We start from the raw sequence: 17,548 nt of genomic DNA, 5'->3' as shown, positions 1-17,548 counted from the left end.
GCCCAGAAAGACTCATTCGCTTTTGCATTTAGTTTCTGTCACGGTGTTCATCTCAATCTGGATGTCAACTGCATGACGAATGGCCCGAGTGGTTAGAGCGCTAATTTACTGACCGGATGGTTCGTGGTTCGAATCCGACCTCTACCTCTCGACTTCCCCTGTCTGGGCTTGGGCAACCTGACAGTATCCCAGCCCTCGTGCTTCCCTTCCTTCGTATGGCAGCTAGACACCGCAAGGGTGCTACAGCTGAACGCTTTCTTTCTCTTTCATACAGTTGGTCGTTTCCAAGCTGTTTTCGTACGTGTGAATAAGGCTCACGACATTCTTGGATGCGTCTTATACGTGCTGTTGTTTTTTATCCCGCTTTTCGAACTGGCTATTGAACCTGATAACTTTGAGATATGCTTTCACTGCAACCAACTAGTGATTAAGAGGCATCAGTAAATGAAAACAGGAATTCTGCAATTAGGACTTCCTGATGTTCTTATTAGCGTGGCATGTATGGTGGTGAAATGCTACTCGGCCAGCGCTGCATGTTTCGTGACTGCTGAATGCTTCACTTTGTCGGCCTGTGGTCGGCGCACTTTATCCACTTAGAGCAAGTCAGTGCAGGTGAATCATTTCAAAGTTTGAGAGCAGGTGCGTCAAATTCAGGTGACAGCAGGAAGAAATGTTATGTAAATGTGGTAGAAATAACCGCTATTTCGTTCTGTCAAGTTCCAGAAATTATTTCTGTGCTCGGTCACCGATGACTCCTTATTATCATAATCGTAATCGACCGATCGCCGTTTGGCTAAGAGTTATCTACACGCACGCCCACCATCCTTGGGAAGCGGGCATACACCTTTTGCAGAACCGCGCAAAGGGAGGTTAAACAGTGAAATGGCAGCGAAGTGCGAAAGCAAGTGCCAGCAAACTCAGCCGCGCTGGTCATTTCCGCCTCCTTGGATGGGAACCCCGAGACGGGACATATCAATGGTTAGCGGCATTACCAAGCATTGCCCAGTTGTACCCTCAATAGCACTCGTGCATCCAAGCTATTGCCCTCAATGCACGGCTCCCTTCTCCATCCCCCCACTGGCGGACCTCTATTTGCGCACCAGTGTACCAGCCACCGCCTCCAATGCGCGGCTGTATATCCCACCTCCCCAAGTCATCGATGGACGAAATTGTAGCAGCTACAACCACCTTACAGGGGGTACGCGGTTTTACAGCTGACAATGGTGGTGATGAATCACGAACTAGACCAGATCGGGGGTACCAGTAGGGCAATTGGTCACTTAACCGACATCATCTCNACCATCCTTGGGAAGCGGGCATACACCTTATGCAGAACCGCGCAAAGGGAGGTTAAACAGTGAAATGGCAGCGAAGTGCGAAAGCAAGTGCCAGCAAACTCAGCCGCGCTGGTCATTTCCGCCTCCTTGGATGGGAACCCCGAGACGGGACATATTAATGGTTAGCGGCATTACCAAGCATTGCCCAGTTGTGCCCTCAATAGCACTCGTGCATCCAAGCTATTGCCCTCAATGCATGGCTCCCTTCTCCATCCCCCCACTGGCGGACCTCTATTTGCGCACCAGTGTACCAGCCACCGCCTCCAATGCGCGGCTGTATATCCCACCTCCCCAAGTCATCGATGGACGAAATTGTAGCAGCTACAACCACCTTACAGGGGGTACGCGGTTTTACAGCTGACAATGGTGGTGATGAATCACGAACTAGACCAGATCGGGGGTACCAGTAGGGCAATTGGTCACTTAACCGACATCATCTCCATCCAGTTGTTCGATCACCATGTGGGCCAAAGGCCTCGCATCTCTGTGCTTTTCGGGATGAACTACATACTTCATGTCAAAACGTCGCTTAGCCTATCCTCATCGAAAATATTGTAAATACCCTGTGGACTGCTAAGAGAGTGCGATACTCATTTGCGTTAGTGGGAAACTCAGCTGAAGCCCAGTTGAGTCTCTCGTTTATGATTTTTTCCAACTGAATGTGCTGCACCAGGATCGTCTTTGCGTTGCTGTTGGGCCTCAAGAAGTGGGAAATCATTACTAGGTTGTTGGAGAGTTTTCAGCTACGTCATGAGCAATGTCACGCCAGGAATCTACACCGAAATATCCTGAATATCACACCCACTGAAACATGACGTAGCACATTCCTTTGAGGGTTGTCGTAAACGAGATTCACCTGCAACTCAGTTGTTTTCCGTTAACGTCAATTTCTTTTGCAAATGAATATACTTCTTCGCTTACAACTAATTTTATGTTCAAGTAGAAGGTTGAAGGTAATCCGGGGGCTGCATCAGTCTTATTAGCTCTGAGGACGGAACCGATCAACAACCTTATGAGTATCATGTTCCACCATGAGGACTACTTTATATATACCTTGGCCTGTCCCGGGTTGAACTCAGTGTGAGTTATTTTCAAGGTTTGCGAGAGTGCGAATCATTCACTGGTCAATTAAGGTCATGATTTGGGCCTTCATTTGAGCCAATCACAAGGAAATTTGGAATTTTCGATGAAGGCTTTGTCCTGTAATTGAAGCCAATCTGTGCTGAAGAGCTGAGTGGCCCTGTACAGCTGTTTCGTCGCATTGTTCGCTGTTTAGCCACTAAACCTCATCCATTTTATATTCCGTTCAACCACACAGTGCGATTGTTCATTGGTTAAGGCACCAACCTGCGGACTGGAAGGTCTGTGGTTTGAAACCAACCTCAGCATCTCGACTTTTCCTGTCTAGGCTTGGGCAACCTGGCAGTATCCCATCCTTTGTGCTTCCTTCCGTTCCATGGCGGCTAGGTACCGAATGGATGCTACAACTGAACGACTTTTTTTACACGGCATGATGTCTGATGTACGTGAGGACGGACTACTCTTTCGAGCTAACTCATATCGCTGTAAATCAGTGATGATTGCATGGGAACTCTCGTTTACTATTTAGTCAGGCTTTTGGTTCAAATACTTTGATCTGAGGACGCCTGCTTCGCAAGCTCTATTGTTAATTTGGTTGTTATTCCAAGGTGAACCGTAATAGCGAAGAGGTAACTACCCGACGGGAGTTTGTTGAACTTTTCTAGGGGTGTATACGGGCGCTCGCCCCTCTGTCGCCCCTTCCCGCGCCACCCACGCCCCNCCTCCCAATACTAAACGTAAACTGAAGCTGTTACTACTCTTCTGACCTAAGTACACCTTAACAGGGGCATTGATTATGTATACAAGATTCTAACGTAAAGCAGCGCAGTGAAGCCACTGCTTGGATCAATAGCATTGTGCTCAAGGACTTGTTAGAATGTAATTTTTCAAAAACTACACATTGAGAGTAAGAGCCACTAAACGGTCTCCCACTAGTGTTTTGCCCCGCATCACCCTCTTAGAAAATGTTGCCCGCGCACTTGTTTGTTGAATTGAACTCCCTCAAGTTTGACAGCTTTTGGTCTGACCAACGGTGCGTCTTCTACTCAGCACATGGGTAGATGAAAAGGTCTGTTTGAATCATATGGTTTTGATTTGCGAAGTACTTCACCTAGCTGCAGCAGATAATGGAATGGGTGGAGTCATCTTACCGCGAGCCATTGCTTCTCCACATTACTGGTAGCACATCTTAGACATTTTTGTTCGTTTCCGTCTGTCGACTCTTCCAACCCATCTGGTGACCGTGGGCTCAGTACGCAAGCCGCTTTCACGTTGGTGTCATAGGTGATGGAATTTAGTACACCTAGTCCGAGACGATCGGCTATCACGTCATAATAACAAGTAAATGCCAGGAGCGAAGTTTGTCGCGTGTATATGCCACCATCTGGCTGCTGTCGCATCTGTCGTTCGATCGAGTATTTGGCTCTGTTCTGACTGTTTGCATATACAACCGTGTGTAGTGTATTCGTGACGCATCTAGTAGCACATTTTACGTCAAAGCGTTTCCACCCAGTACTTTCTTCGCCCTCAAATCTTTGTACAATCAGGGGCATAGGGTGGTTGTGCTTACTGCAGTGAGCGCATCCGATGTCAGCGTCTCAGTCTGTAAATGGTATGCCTCTAGACACTTTACTCAGTGTGGTGGGCGCATTTTGCCATTTTAATCTTCTTGCCTGTGCGCTTATGTGTCTTACCGGGCGGTTGTTGGAAAGATACTAGATGATCCATTGCATACACTGTATTTCAGTTCCCTCTCTACAGATTCCAAGCTCTGATGTATGGTTTTCGCAATGCTGAGACATTCAGTTCCACACATAAAATAAAAAAATGAATCGTTCAGCTGTAGCACCCTTTCGGTGCCCAGCTGCCATGCCACACGAATGAGGTACAAGGGCTGGGATACTGTCAGGTTGCCCAAGCTTAGACAGGGGAAGTCGAGAGGCAGAGGTCGGGTTCGAACCACGGACCTTCTGTTCAGTGAATTCGCGCTCAAACCACTTGGTCCATCTCGCCCCCAGTTCCACACATGCAGTTCCAAGATATCGGAAATTTAGCTGTAGTGCGTACAACTCTTTGTTATGTACCGTGCTGGTACAGTTAATTTGATTGGATTGCCGATGCGTCTTAAGAAAGACGAACAAGTCTTGCCTCACCTAATGTACTTTTCATGGAGGAGTGCACATCACCACACGGAAGTGACTGCTGTGTACTAACCATGTGGAAATTCTGTGAAGTGTTGTCTACTGGGCACCCAGATAGACACGTCAGTGTGCGTTACCCTAACGCAGCGGTTGGTGAGGTTCAGGGGACCGATTTAACGCGATATAGGTGCGCTTACTTGTTTTGCGTTTGGTAGCTAACATTCGACTCGAAGACGTTTCGACAGGTTTGCACACGGTCTATTTTATCCACAGATTACGCTCAGAAAGGTCATCCGACTACTGACCGAGGATCTTAGCTGTGTTAACTTGCGCATCCACACAAAATGTGATTGCCTGGGTCGCACACTGTCGTTAGTTCAAGAAAGACGACCATCTTTGCTCGCCAGTAAGAATGGCGATTGCAGTGTCATTTAGGAGTGAAGACATCATCAGTGCAGTGCAGTGCAGTAGTGAGCGTATTCGAATTCCAGTCATCTTGTACATGCAAAGTTTTGTCTGTTTAAAGTAATACTGGTATTGAAAGGAAGAAGGCCTTCGCTGCGGAGTTATTTATTCGGAAATGCCAACTGACCGGTTACAGACCATTGAACAGGGGAGCAAAACTCTAATCTACATCTTAGTTACAAAAACTGGACACAGATCTTCTCCCGAACGAGTCTTCCTAGAGATGCATTGCCACCACTCATTCGTCGGTCAAATCCAAGCAAATGTTACAAAGTGGCCCCACGAATTCCGCAACAGAATTCCCTTTTTCAGTCGACGCAAAGCGAAATTCTACGAACAACACATACTACTCGCGTGCCTCCCTAATCAGTAGTATCACCGTTACACTGGTATTGCTTAGTGGTGGTGAACCCAGATATAGACGGACTGTCCACCACTAACCAATTGTTCATGATTCATTTTGTGTGACTCGACGGATAGGTACGTAGTCGAACAACTGGGATTTGTGGTAGCAAACTTGAATTCGTGGATTTATCTTATCTTGAGTGGGTATGGGTGATATCGACGTTTGATCCACTATGGAGCTCACTAATAGTGCCGCGCGAATTCCCATATTCGAGTCCTGTCCAAGGGCATCCGGGTCTACTGTGTTTGCGTTCCTATTCGTGAAAAGCATTTCCAGCTTCTGTTTGTCCGAGTGAATGTATAGAAAACGGTGTACGGAACAATGCGTACATTTCTGGCCTTGCGGACCATGTTTAGATACGGCATACCTTACTTATTGCTGGCATCTACGAAGAATATTCTTGTTCCACTGAACGAGTGATAAGAAAATTTATGATAATTTTAAGGCATGAATGGTTGGCCTTAAACCGGTGCCAGACAGCATTTACTAAGTTCAAATTTCCAATGTAGGGCATCACTGAGGGGTTCTCAACCTTGTTTCGCACTATGAACCTGTATCATTGCATCATGAAATACCAGGTCCCCTAAGTATTACCGTTTCGGGACAAAATACTGCCTCATGCATAAGCAACGTTTGCAATCCTGGCAAGAACGATTGACACACTACGCAAATTTAGATAGGTTTCTTACGGAAAGTTGTCGCTTTTTATCCTCCCACCGATGACAAGCACATCCTGACCATCAATAGGCATCTTCAAGTCGACGGCCTCCATCCCTCTGAACTCCTGAAATTCCTTCCTGAAGATTTTCTCTGAAGAAGCATTACTGACCAACCTTGGAACCTTCTGCACTCGTATGCTTGAAGGAGTTAGCTACACTGTTTGTTGCGCAGTATTAGGAACACAATGCTTACCGTAACTTGGACTTACTCGATCTACTGTAGAAGAAAACAATACAGCTTTTCGGTTGCCCGTAGCTTACTGGGGCACATCTGACAGACTCATTTCCTGCATTTCTATCAATCTTACACCATACGTGGACAACAAACGTGACGTAGTTTAACACTCAGTTACAAATTAGGTTAGTGTTTACGGATGACTTGAATGGAACACAGCGAGATTTCTCATTCACAATGCAACAGTTATTACGTTTGTGTTCCAAACCGCAGTCACTGTAAGTTATTCAGATAGTAATTAAGAACAGTCCACTTCAGACTTCGTACATATTCGCTTCCAATACGGCAAGTGTAAGTCTATTGGTGAACATGTTGCCTCAGTCTCTGTCTATCAAGTATGGAAGATGGGATCCCTGTACGTTCGAAGGCAATAAAGCACTTCCGAAGTACTGTGGAAGTCGATTTGCCTAGTGCCTTTCCGTCCGCAGGAGCCGTGGATACTTTCACGTTATCAGGAGGTTGATTTCTTTCTATTAAGATGCAACCACTTCTTCGTTCGCATAAGAATTCACGGCAGTTAAGCCGCGCGCGCACACACACACACACGTACATCCTGCTTCACTATGACTACCGTGCGACAGTAGCGTATCACTTTCTCTATCTTGAGTGGGTATGGGTGATATCGACGTTTGATCCACTATGGAGCTCACTAATAGTGCCGCGCGAATTCCCATATTCGAGTCCTGTCCAAGGGCATCCGGGTCTACTGTGTTTGCGTTCCTATTCGTGAAAAGCATTTCCAGCTTCTGTTTGTCCGAGTGAATGTATAGAAAACGGTGTACGGAACAATGCGTACATTTCTGGCCTTGCGGACCATGTTTAGATACGGCATACCTTACTTATTGCTGGCATCTACGAAGAATATTCTTGTTCCACTGAACGAGTGATAAGAAAATTTATGATAATTTTAAGGCATGAATGGTTGGCCTTAAACCGGTGCCAGACAGCATTTACTAAGTTCAAATTTCCAATGTAGGGCATCACTGAGGGGTTCTCAACCTTGTTTCGCACTACGAACCTGTATCATTGCATCATGAAATACCAGGTCCCCTAAGTATTACCGTTTCGGGACAAAATACTGCCTCATGCATAAGCAACGTTTGCAATCCTGGCAAGAACGATTGACACACTACGCAAATTTAGATAGGTTTCTTACGGAAAGTTGTCGCTTTTTATCCTCCCACCGATGACAAGCACATCCTGACCATCAATAGGCATCTTCAAGTCGACGGCCTCCATCCCTCTGAACTCCTGAAATTCCTTCCTGAAGATTTTCTCTGAAGAAGCATTACTGACCAACCTTGGAACCTTCTGCACTCGTATGCTTGAAGGAGTTAGCTACACTGTTTGTTGCGCAGTATTAGGAACACAATGCTTACCGTAACTTGGACTTACTCGATCTACTGTAGAAGAAAACAATACAGCTTTTCGGTTGCCCGTAGCTTACTGGGGCACATCTGACAGACTCATTTCCTGCATTTCTATCAATCTTACACCATACGTGGACAACAAACGTGACGTAGTTTAACACTCAGTTACAAATTAGGTTAGTGTTTACGGATGACTTGAATGGAACACAGCGAGATTTCCCATTCACAATGCAACAATTATTACGTTTGTGTTCCAAACCGCAGTCACTGTAAGTTATTCAGATAGTAATTAAGAACAGTCCACTTCAGACTTCGTACATATTCGCTTCCAATACGGCAAGTGTAAGTCTATTGGTGAACATGTTGCCTCAGTCTCTGTCTATCAAGTATGGAAGATGGGATCCCTGTACGTTCGAAGGCAATAAAGCACTTCCGAAGTACTGTGGAAGTCGATTTGCCTAGTGCCTTTCCGTCCGCAGGAGCCGTGGATACTTTCACGTTATCAGGAGGTTGATTTCTTTCTATTAAGATGCAACCACTTCTTCGTTCGCATAAGAATTCACGGCAGTTAAGCCGCGCGCGCACACACACACACGCGTACATCCTGCTTCACTATGACTACCGTGCGACAGTAGCGTATCACTTTCTCCATAGTAAGAGTTTATACGACCCTGTCGCACACCTATTGCTGTCGTGTCCGTATAGTCTGATGTTTTTTTCACGTAGATCCCCTCGTGCTTCCGACACCACCTACAGTCTTTTTTTGTTGCCCTTTGTTTCTATCTGAAATTGCTTCTGTTTTTTTTTTGAGTAATGCGTTCTAGTGACTGCTTACTTTGTCCATGTGCCTAAATGAAACTCCTCTCTTCTCCAGCCGGCTCTACAGCTACAGGGCTGTAGTCTTTCTGTACTTTCGCATCGTCAATGCGTCATTTTACCTATTTGAAACGACTGTTCACGACTTCACTCTGGTTACGGAAGCACTACCAGCCGTTTTTCGACCCAATGAAGCCTCCAGCTCACATTACCTTGACCGTATTGGGGACAGGACACAGGTATGGACCGACCTCGTTCGTCATTGATACAGGCGTAACGCGGTATTTGGTCAACTGTGGCGAGGGAACGCAACGTATCCTGTCTGAGCACCGGTATGTCCTGTTTCTCCCGTCACAATTCCAATGTTTTCAGGTCCAAAACCTCTCGCATGCAACATGTTTTCTTGACGCAAATGTCATGGGATCATGTCTCCGGTCTGCTTGGTAAGCTACGCGTTCTTTACTCTCCTAAAAATGCTCTAAACCAGGCGTGGCTCTCTCGGCCAGGCAAGCTGGGGTGAAAACACTCACGGTCCATGGTCCATCAAAGGTGGTGAGTCGCTAACGTTGCTGCCACTTTGTTCAAATCTTTATATTCAAATTTTTCCCCATAATGACTTTTGTTCCGCAAGCCTCTCTTGAATAGGTCATCCTACATTTGTAGTGGCTTGTGAACGCCCTCCAATGATGTTGAAAATATCTACATGCTCTGCTGAATAAATTATCGTAGTAGGGATCATGCAAAGTTAAAATAAGCCAAATTAGTGGTTTCTATTCTTCAGCGCTAGCCATTTAATGAGTAAACCTGTCTCGCTGAAGAAATTTTGGATAAAACACGTGCGTGGAAATCTCCCATTGCAAGGACAATTGATGGAATTCAGTTTCATGGTTTTGAAATCAATCGATGGCGTCGAACCGTAGATAACACATGCAATTTCACTGATTCGCAACTCATCACCGTTTATATCAACAATCTTTATCGTCCCATATACACTTTGCCAGTTCGTTAGCCAGTTAGGGTGTTTGACGTCACGTTCAAGCATTCATCTCCCGCAACCTGCTTTGCACTTTGTGAGTTGGCGTAATTGTGTGCTCGGCTTGTATCTTGTCAGTGATTTCTTTTGGTGAGTTTAACACTCTATGACCTAAGAAGTCTTGGTAATTCCAATCACTAACATGATGGCCCTCACTGAGCTTAGTCAACCCCAGTGTGAACTTGCAAAATCCAAACAACCCAAGAACAGATACTTGTTTTATGTATCCGTATTTTTGAGAAGGCGCGAAAACTATGCTTACAATTCCAGGGGACATTGAGCTGGTGGTCCGGTCTGAGCGATGGAACAGAGAGAAGTAAGGACATGCATTGCTTTCCTCCGTCCTTTGATTTCCCGCGGATAAAGCCCTTACCCTATTCCATAAGACAGGAAGCATTGTGGTAGTTCTAACTGTCTTGCTCCCCAACACGGACCATTTTCACTGCGAAATTAGGAAGTGCAACTATTATCCAGCTTACCTGCTCGGGTTGCGGCTGGACGTGTGGATTCTGAATCCAGCTTTACTTCTCATCTCCGGCGTATATTAATCATGTCGAATAATGGGTTTGATGGTGATAGCATGAGAGATGGCCGTAGTCACGTGAGCTGTATGTATTGACATAGACCCTGAGATTTATCGGTAAGCGCGGACCCACTAGTAGGTGGCTTGCTTGTTTTAATCAAGGTATTACATCACAACCTTACGAACTTGTAGTTCTGCGGTTAATCGTCCAGTTGTGCTTTGACCAGCCTATAATCTTCTGACTAATAAGAACATGGCAACTCAAGTCTTTCGGGGCTAAGGGGCAAATTTTTTTGGAACAGTGGATAAAAGGTTTCTAATAAGAAGCCATTAAAGATAGCGAATCCCCCACATTTACAATTTCCAACTGAGATTTTGTCCTGTAAGTAAACTATACAGCTGTTCCATTCTCAATGGTAACCATCCCCAGGGTGTTTCGAACATTTGGCCGTTCAGGTGTGAACGGCTCGAAATCGACCCTCTTGTGTTGAATGGTTTACCGATTCAGTACCACTGGTTGTCCGCTACCGTACGAGTATAATTTAATTAAATCAAGCAGAATGTAGACCTTCAGTCGTAGTCTCCACTGGTGATGAGATGTTAGTAGCTTTTTCTACATCTTTCCTTATTCAGTAGTCTCCCAAAGAAGCTATTTGACCTACCGACTAGAATTATTTCACTTTCTCGGATATTTGGCTTGAAATTAATCCGGTTTGCGAGGTCCTTCACCCAACCTCCAACAAAGGTCACTCTTGGTGTCTCCCCTCGGCACTACGGCTATGATACCGAATGCATACACTAGGCATAAAACCATTTCAACTCTAGTCTGTGTCTGATAGGACTTTTTCAACTGACCGTTTCATAGCTAAATGGGTTTCTCTCCACGAATATAGACTTAGCAGAGAAACCAACTTGAGAAAAATCTGAGATCTATAGGGATAAGCTTAAGGGGCCAAAGAACAATTACAGAAGTGACCTTTCGAAGCCGATATAATTGTATTTTCAAATTGAGGTTTCCGAACGATATTGGGAGCCCCTACGCGGATCACACGCCAATACCGTAATGCAGTCGACCGCATCTCCACATTGACTCGATGCCGCAGCTGATCCTATCTGGAGGCGCCACTTCCTTACTGCATAGCCCTCCACTTCTGTTCGGTCTCTTTAGGTAGCCCGTTCACATGTGTGAATCGACGTCATTTTGAAGAATGTCCATTAGGAAACCAGCAGGTCTGTTGTACCAGTAGTCTATCATTTGGGGTGAATGGGAAAGCTAATATCTTTTGCGTTCGAAAATCGCCCACTTCAGCTTCATTCCTTGCCTTTTAACCCGATTTCCTCCGTAATCGTGAAATCTTTTATGACTAGGGACTGTCTTTGCTGCACTAAGCAATGTGAGGTTTGGATTTTTGGTATCATAGATGACACATTTGTATCTCATTGTTACAAGTAGGTGAAGGCGTGAGACAAGGCACCGTGGACAGTTAAGATGGTTCAGATAGCTCGTTTGTCATCAGGGGTTTGCAGGGACAACTTTCAAAGCTGTCAACCTCATATTGCATAAAGATGAGGAACTTAGTTGTTGAAATTTTCGGCTTGGTAGTTTGAGGTTCAGTGGCACAACCTTCGATGGATGGATGCTCCAAACTGAATCATTGCGATCAGGCCAGGTTCTGCATCAACCTGATCGCAGTTTGTGCCCTTCGTACCGCTGCTATGTTGGTCTCGCCCTCTGTTTGGTTGTCAGTTGCGCACCCCGTTGTTCCTACGTCATTGGCTGACGAGTCGCTCGGTATGATACACAGGTGAAGAAACACCCGAGTAATTACGCATATTTGATAAGCACTCTGCCCGAGGCATGTGCCACTAACAGAACGCACAGGTAAACTGGACTATGGGTCTGGGGAAAGTAAACACTGCTTCAGCGTGTGCAACACTGAGGGTTGCGTGGGATCGATGAGTTGTTGGACAATTCGGAACCTGAACGGTAGGAGATGGCTAATCTAATATTGATCTCATAAAAATTGGCCGATCGTGCTTTGACCGCTTGGCTGCGGATCATCTGTGTCATGCGTAGCTGGTTCAATCTACAATTCGAAAAACTATTCTGCAAAGGACCGTTTCGTGGAGTTTATACCAAATCATTTTGGCCGCTAGACACCAACTTTCACTCTGACTAATCAACAGTTTCTAACGCAGTCGATGAAACGCTCGAAAGTTTGGGGTTGTTAGCGCTTGGCTTCGAGCAGATATGTATGTTTGAAATGCGGAATTGGAAAGAAGATTGACTCCGGCTGTTTTTGTATTTAGTCTACAAGTGACTTTCAGCCAACTTAGTATGGACCGATCCTTCTAATGCCATATGACTGGGGTCTTGGTTGGACTCATTAATGACTTTAGCTAGACGTTCACCTGGCCCACAATTGTGTCCAACTGTTGTTTTCCCAATTGATGCTGAAAATGATCGGGTCTAACATTGTGGGCATTCTGAGGCTTCAAACGTGGCGACCAAACTGATCATCGGTTATTACTATAAAGCCATATGTGTGTCTGGGATGCATCTTAAAAAGTGGTGCGGACAACTCCGCACCAAACGTTGGTTGGTTTACTTGTTTAAGCTTTCCAAGATGATTTAACAATTATGGTGAATCGAGTAGCGTGTTCATCCTTCCTTCTTTCTGTGAGGAATCATCCCCAACTTTCATTACTTGGACTGTTCACGTTAAATAGTCTTTGTCCGCAGGCACCGCTACGGTAGTTACGTAACCCTTAGCTAAAAATCATGTTTTAGATCTTAATTATCCTGAGAGGATATACTCCCTAAAACCATTTGAGGTTGTCTATTTCATGGCGTTATCTTAGAACCCATCGACCCCAACTGAATTTCGATTAAATTTAATGATGTGGCGGTCAGAAGGATGGTTGCTATAGTGTATGTCGATTTCCTCGCCGTTCGGTTGCATACGGCTGCATTCTACTTATTATCTGACAGATGAGCTGCTTCTAATATCTGCATCCTATGTGGTACACAGAGGAACTCTTGGATGGTGTCCACTTTTACATGACGCTTTGGAACTCACGCTATTTTACTGTCGCGGTCTCCGTCAAAAACAGCATTTCCGTTGCTCGGTCGAACGGTCGGAAATCGAAGGGATATTAGACCAACCCTGTCGATACATTATCTTTCCCCATGAATTTTAATTGGCATTTAGCATGAGATAAACAGATTAGATCACGTGCATTAGACGGGCGTTTGATTGTTATCGATCCACTGAGACTGCATTCGTGACTGTTTGAGTGAATGAAAGATTGGTACGACAACTGCACGAAATACCGGGAAAATGATTATCTGGTATTTTCAGTTCAACTAGCTTCCTAGTTTGGTCCCGGAGGTTGAATTCGTAGATAGGCGATTGATTTCGGTTGTAGACAGTTTGTTCTGGCTTGATAAACCACGGGAGTTGCCATATCGCAACTGTTAGCTGCTTTATGGGGCGGCGTGGAGTTTTGTACCACAGTCCAGTTGGACGTATTTTAACGGTGAGACAGTGCTCGAAACGTGTTGGTAATTTGAGCGACTGATAATCCCATTTGTCACACCGTTCTGTGTTGCGAAATAGCTCTGTGTTCAGAGTGCGAATTTACTAACCGAAAGGTCCGTTGTTCGAAACTGACCCTCACATCACGACTTGGGCACCTTGGCAGTATCCCAGCTCTCGTGCTTCCTTCGGGTGGCGTGGCGACTGGGCACCGAAAGGGTGCTACAGCTGAACAGTTGTCTTCTTATTACACCGTTCTGTGCACCCTGGTTCACCTCATCCATTTCAAATTTCCAGGTTACTTTCTCCACCTACTTTATGATCAGCGTCCTGACTGAATGGCTTCTACAGTGTCTTGAATATTCAAATAGCCGCTGCAACACGAATAAATTCACAATAACCGTTCATTGGTTTTTTCCTGATTTTTGCGACGAGCTATTAGTCACGTGTTCATAATCTCTCATGTTGCCTTGCATGGCTGTGCGTAATCACCGTGCTCTTTGTCAGTCGGCTTACCTTTGACCTCAACATAATTCTAACTAGTGCTTCGGTGACTGCTTCTGTGTTGCACATGTAATATCGATGACTAAAATCTCGATTAGCTTCTATCCTGGTTTGATCTGGCTCTTTTAGCGTGGTTGTAATCGTCCGCACTCATCGATTCAACCGTTCATCGGCTCAGTTATGTGTTGCCTCGGTGTCTTTCAGCCGTGGCGTATTGTCACGTTCGTCACCAACCAAAGATACTTTGTGCTAAAAATTGAAGTTATGATTCAGACATTTTTTCTGTCACCTCATTCTTGTATGACTCTGCTTAAACAAGCTGTTAGAGGGCTCCTCGGTCCGAATGAATAGTCTTATCTGCTTACCAGCCAGGTTACGTTTTACCCCACTATGTGATCCGTTGATGTATCGATTCTTATTTCTATGACTAGATGCCCTATAACCCTTTTAAATTCCAGCCATCCATCGAAAAGGAAATAATCTATCGCCACCTATTTAACGTAGTGCGAGAAGGTAGGGTTTCGTTCTGGCGTCCTTTACGCAGCCTCTGATTCGATAGTCTGCCGTTCAAGGCAAGAGACGTTAGTGTTTCACTGAGGGCTGCTCGGAGCCAATGACTCAGTAGTATGGCCTACTTGACTGTAGAGGTTTGTGTAGCTCATGGACGCATGGACTGAAGCGTAGCTATCCGGCTCTTGATGCGACTACACACTGCAGGTGCTTCTGTCACCGGACTTCGTTTTTAAAATCCTTTCCATCGTATTGAATAATGCATTGACGGGCAAAATCAAGCTTTAACTGATCGGTGTGTGTGGTTGGTAAGGCGGATATTTTCCAAATCGTATTTGTTAGGTGGATCGCTACATCTTCACATGTGGATATCCTGGAAGGAATGCCCCACTTCCTTCAGACGTCTACTGCATAGGAACTACGACTTTATCTCCAGACGGTCCCGCACTACGTTTACTCGTAGTGCGAGAACCCATCACTGTTTCTGTAGCCATTTGGACTTCCCTGAATAGTTGACCTTATGGAAAGAAGTTCTACCTAGCGAACATACACTCATTTACAAACTAATTTGGCTTTTTTCGAGAGACTCACCTGGAACCCAGCTGAATCTCTCGCTTGTGATGTTCTCAGGCGACTGAATGTGCAAATGAGTGTATATTCGCTAATTTCGTGCAATTTGGTTTCAAGTAGAACATAAGGTTGACGGAAACCCGGGGACTGCGCCTACCTGATGAGCCCAAAACGGGCGAATCTGGTCGTGGGCTGTCGACGGATTTTCAGCAACCTCATGGGTAGTACGTTACGAAGTTCTACCTAGTTTAATTCTCGGGATCATTCCAATGCTCAAGCTCGATCACCGCGTCAAAATTGTACCTGTTGGTGAGTAGCATCATAAATTTCTACTAACCAAAAAAACTATGGAAAATGGTTACCTATCCGCCACAAATGGTGTCAGATCTTTTTGTGCTCAAGCCCATCTAACCAAGGAAATGATATTCTGTGACAGATGATTAAGGATGAGTTCCTTTTTCGATAGCAATGGTTCCGGTAACTTCAGATTCACTCCTCCGCATCTATAACTAGATAGTAAACTTAGGTATGACAATAGAGATTCGCGAATAAATGTCTACTACAATATCCCTTTCGCTGAAGCAGACATGCTTGCCAGATCACATTGGCGATCGATGTAGAAAGTTTCATTGCAAAGCTGCACTTCCCGACTCACGTGATTACCTTTGTTTCCATGTATTTCAGGGAGAATTGATGCAGTTAACTAGGCATTTCGCGGATTGTGAAACAACCGATATCGGTGAGTGACAGTCAGTTTACCTTTGTACTAACTACAAGAAGCCACGGTGTTCTCTCATCATCATCATCATCATTCCTATCATGATCATCAGAGACAGCAACGTCACTGTTGACACTGATACTTCACTGGCATATAAATACAAAGTTTAATTGTATTGTCTCAGAGTAAGAAGAAGAGAAAACGATTGGGTGACAGAGGGGAAATAGTGTGTTCTATGTCGTGCATTCGGACCACACCTCCAAGCCCTCAATCAGACAATCTGGAAAGAAACTGACAGCACGAACACCACTGACATCGATTGCCCTTTCTTGCAATGTCTCAGCCAAGTCCAGGAGGCCTCATGGAGATCCCATCATGGGAAACGTACTGCACCGACAATACCCAAACTAGTCCCGTTCACACCCTTTTGCCAAATCATACGTTGTTCACCTCGCGGAGGCATAGAAAACAACGCTCATTTCGGTAGAAAATATTTCGGCATGCGTAGCATATGACCGAGCCATCGCAGTCGATGATTCTAGGTGTTTTCCGTGATTGAAGTACCCTATGTTAAACCAAATACCCGTTTTCCAATCACCTCGTTACCCATCCATTGACACCATTTAAAAAAAAACAGGAATGCTTATGAGGCATCACAGGTAAGAAAACTGAAGATGTCTCACACCATCTGTCCGCAGAGACCACGTCTCGCGACCATTAAACAACACAGCCCTTACTGTAGCCTGGTACACGTGGCTCCTAAGATCCAGTAATAGGTGGTTTTCACCCCACAAGTAGCGCAAATTAGCAAACGTAATTCTAGCCTTCGAGGCTCTTCCGCTGAGGTTATCAGACACATTTCCGTCATGGCTAATACAACCACTATGGTATGTGAAGTTCTCCACGACCTCCAGAGATTACCCTTGAATTTTAAGGGGTACGTTCAGAGACTGCGCGCGTGATGAATCATCACGTGGGACTTTCAAGGTGCAAGCCGCGTGCCCAAAGATTTTATGAGGGTGGTCAATCTATTTAGCATACCTTGTGCTTCGCTTCAAGGATGAGGGTAATGTCTGTGCACTACAGATCGACAAGGTTTTCTCCAGCAACAATTTAAACACCGGAGTTTTGCAGACCTTTCAGCGTTTGCCTCATTATTTCATCAGTGATGAAGTTGTACAAGAATGGAGAGTGAACATCCTTGTGGGGTACCACTTTTTGTAGGCAAGTGCTTATAGAGCTCAATATATACTCGCTCACCACCCGAAGTATGTGAATACGGAAACAGGATTATTTTCACAAACTTCTCGGGTATATACCGCGTAGCAAGTGTAGTTAACAGCAGTGACCGATCGAGAGAATCGAAGCACCCCGGAGGTCAAGGAATACCAAGATTGAGGGTTCTCTGTACATATGGCATTTCTCTTACTCCTGACGGTGTGAAGATGTGATCAACGCAGCCCCTACGCAGTCGAAATCCCGCTTGCTGCTCACGGGTCAAGGATTCGCCCTCCGACGTTAGACGACGAGGAATCAGTGACGCCAAAAGCTTTGTTACAACGGGAGTTAGGGCTGGGAGTAA

General features: G+C 45.3%; 1 protein-coding gene across 1 annotated transcript in view; it reads left to right on the top strand.

The window, feature by feature from the left end:
• Positions 1-17,548, top strand: part of T265_03450 (hypothetical protein) — a gene marked incomplete at both ends in the record, with an annotated part of 108,787 nt that overhangs the window by 32,954 nt on the left and 58,285 nt on the right. Inside the window, one exon of the mRNA XM_009167934.1 lies at positions 15,933-15,987. Within this exon, the coding sequence (XP_009166198.1) occupies positions 15,933-15,987 (55 nt within the window). The remainder of the gene's footprint in view (positions 1-15,932; positions 15,988-17,548) is intronic.

Source organism: Opisthorchis viverrini, assembly GCF_000715545.1.
Source record: "Opisthorchis viverrini unplaced genomic scaffold opera_v5_49, whole genome shotgun sequence".
In the NCBI taxonomy this organism is placed as follows: Eukaryota; Metazoa; Platyhelminthes; class Trematoda; order Opisthorchiida; family Opisthorchiidae; genus Opisthorchis; species Opisthorchis viverrini.
Note: the sequence above shows the minus strand (reverse complement) of the source record. Positions and strands in the feature narration are given on the sequence as shown.